Here is a 389-nt window from a genome sequence, read left to right on the forward strand (position 1 = left end):
CCCCCCCATGTCCCCCCATGTGTCCCCATGTCCCCCATGTCCCCCCCTGTCCCCCATACCTGCTGTTGTCCACGTAGCGGATGAGCAGGGGGTAGAGGGCGTACAGGTCCCTGCAGAGCACGGAGAACTCGTCCCTGATGAGCAGCTCGGCGTCCTCGCCCTCGGCCTTGCCCTCGAGCCGCAGCTGCTCCTCCTCGGCCACCACCTTCCCCGCGCGCTTGCGCAGCCGCCCCAGCGTGGGGATGAAGTGGGAGCGCAGCAGCTCCGGCCGGGCCTTGCTCACGATGGGCTGGGCGAACACTGCGGGGGCACAGGGACCCTCAGGGCACCCAGGGACACCCCCATGTCCTTTGGGACCACCCAGGGACACCCCCATGTCCTTTGGGACC

The 389-nt window shown here is 69.2% G+C and overlaps 1 protein-coding gene across 1 annotated transcript in view; it reads right to left on the bottom strand.

Annotated features, from left to right (window-relative positions):
- Positions 1-300, bottom strand: part of LOC113942471 (ryanodine receptor 1-like) — a gene marked incomplete at its 5' end in the record, with an annotated part of 868 nt that extends 568 nt beyond the window's left edge. Inside the window, one exon of the mRNA XM_027633599.1 lies at positions 60-300. Within this exon, the coding sequence (XP_027489400.1) occupies positions 60-300 (241 nt within the window). The remainder of the gene's footprint in view (positions 1-59) is intronic.
- Between the last annotated feature and the right edge of the window lie 89 nt (positions 301-389).

The sequence above is a fragment of the Corapipo altera genome, unplaced genomic scaffold (genome assembly GCF_003945725.1).
Source record: "Corapipo altera isolate COAL_440 unplaced genomic scaffold, ASM394572v1 55534, whole genome shotgun sequence".
NCBI lineage: Eukaryota > Metazoa > Chordata > Aves > Passeriformes > Pipridae > Corapipo > Corapipo altera.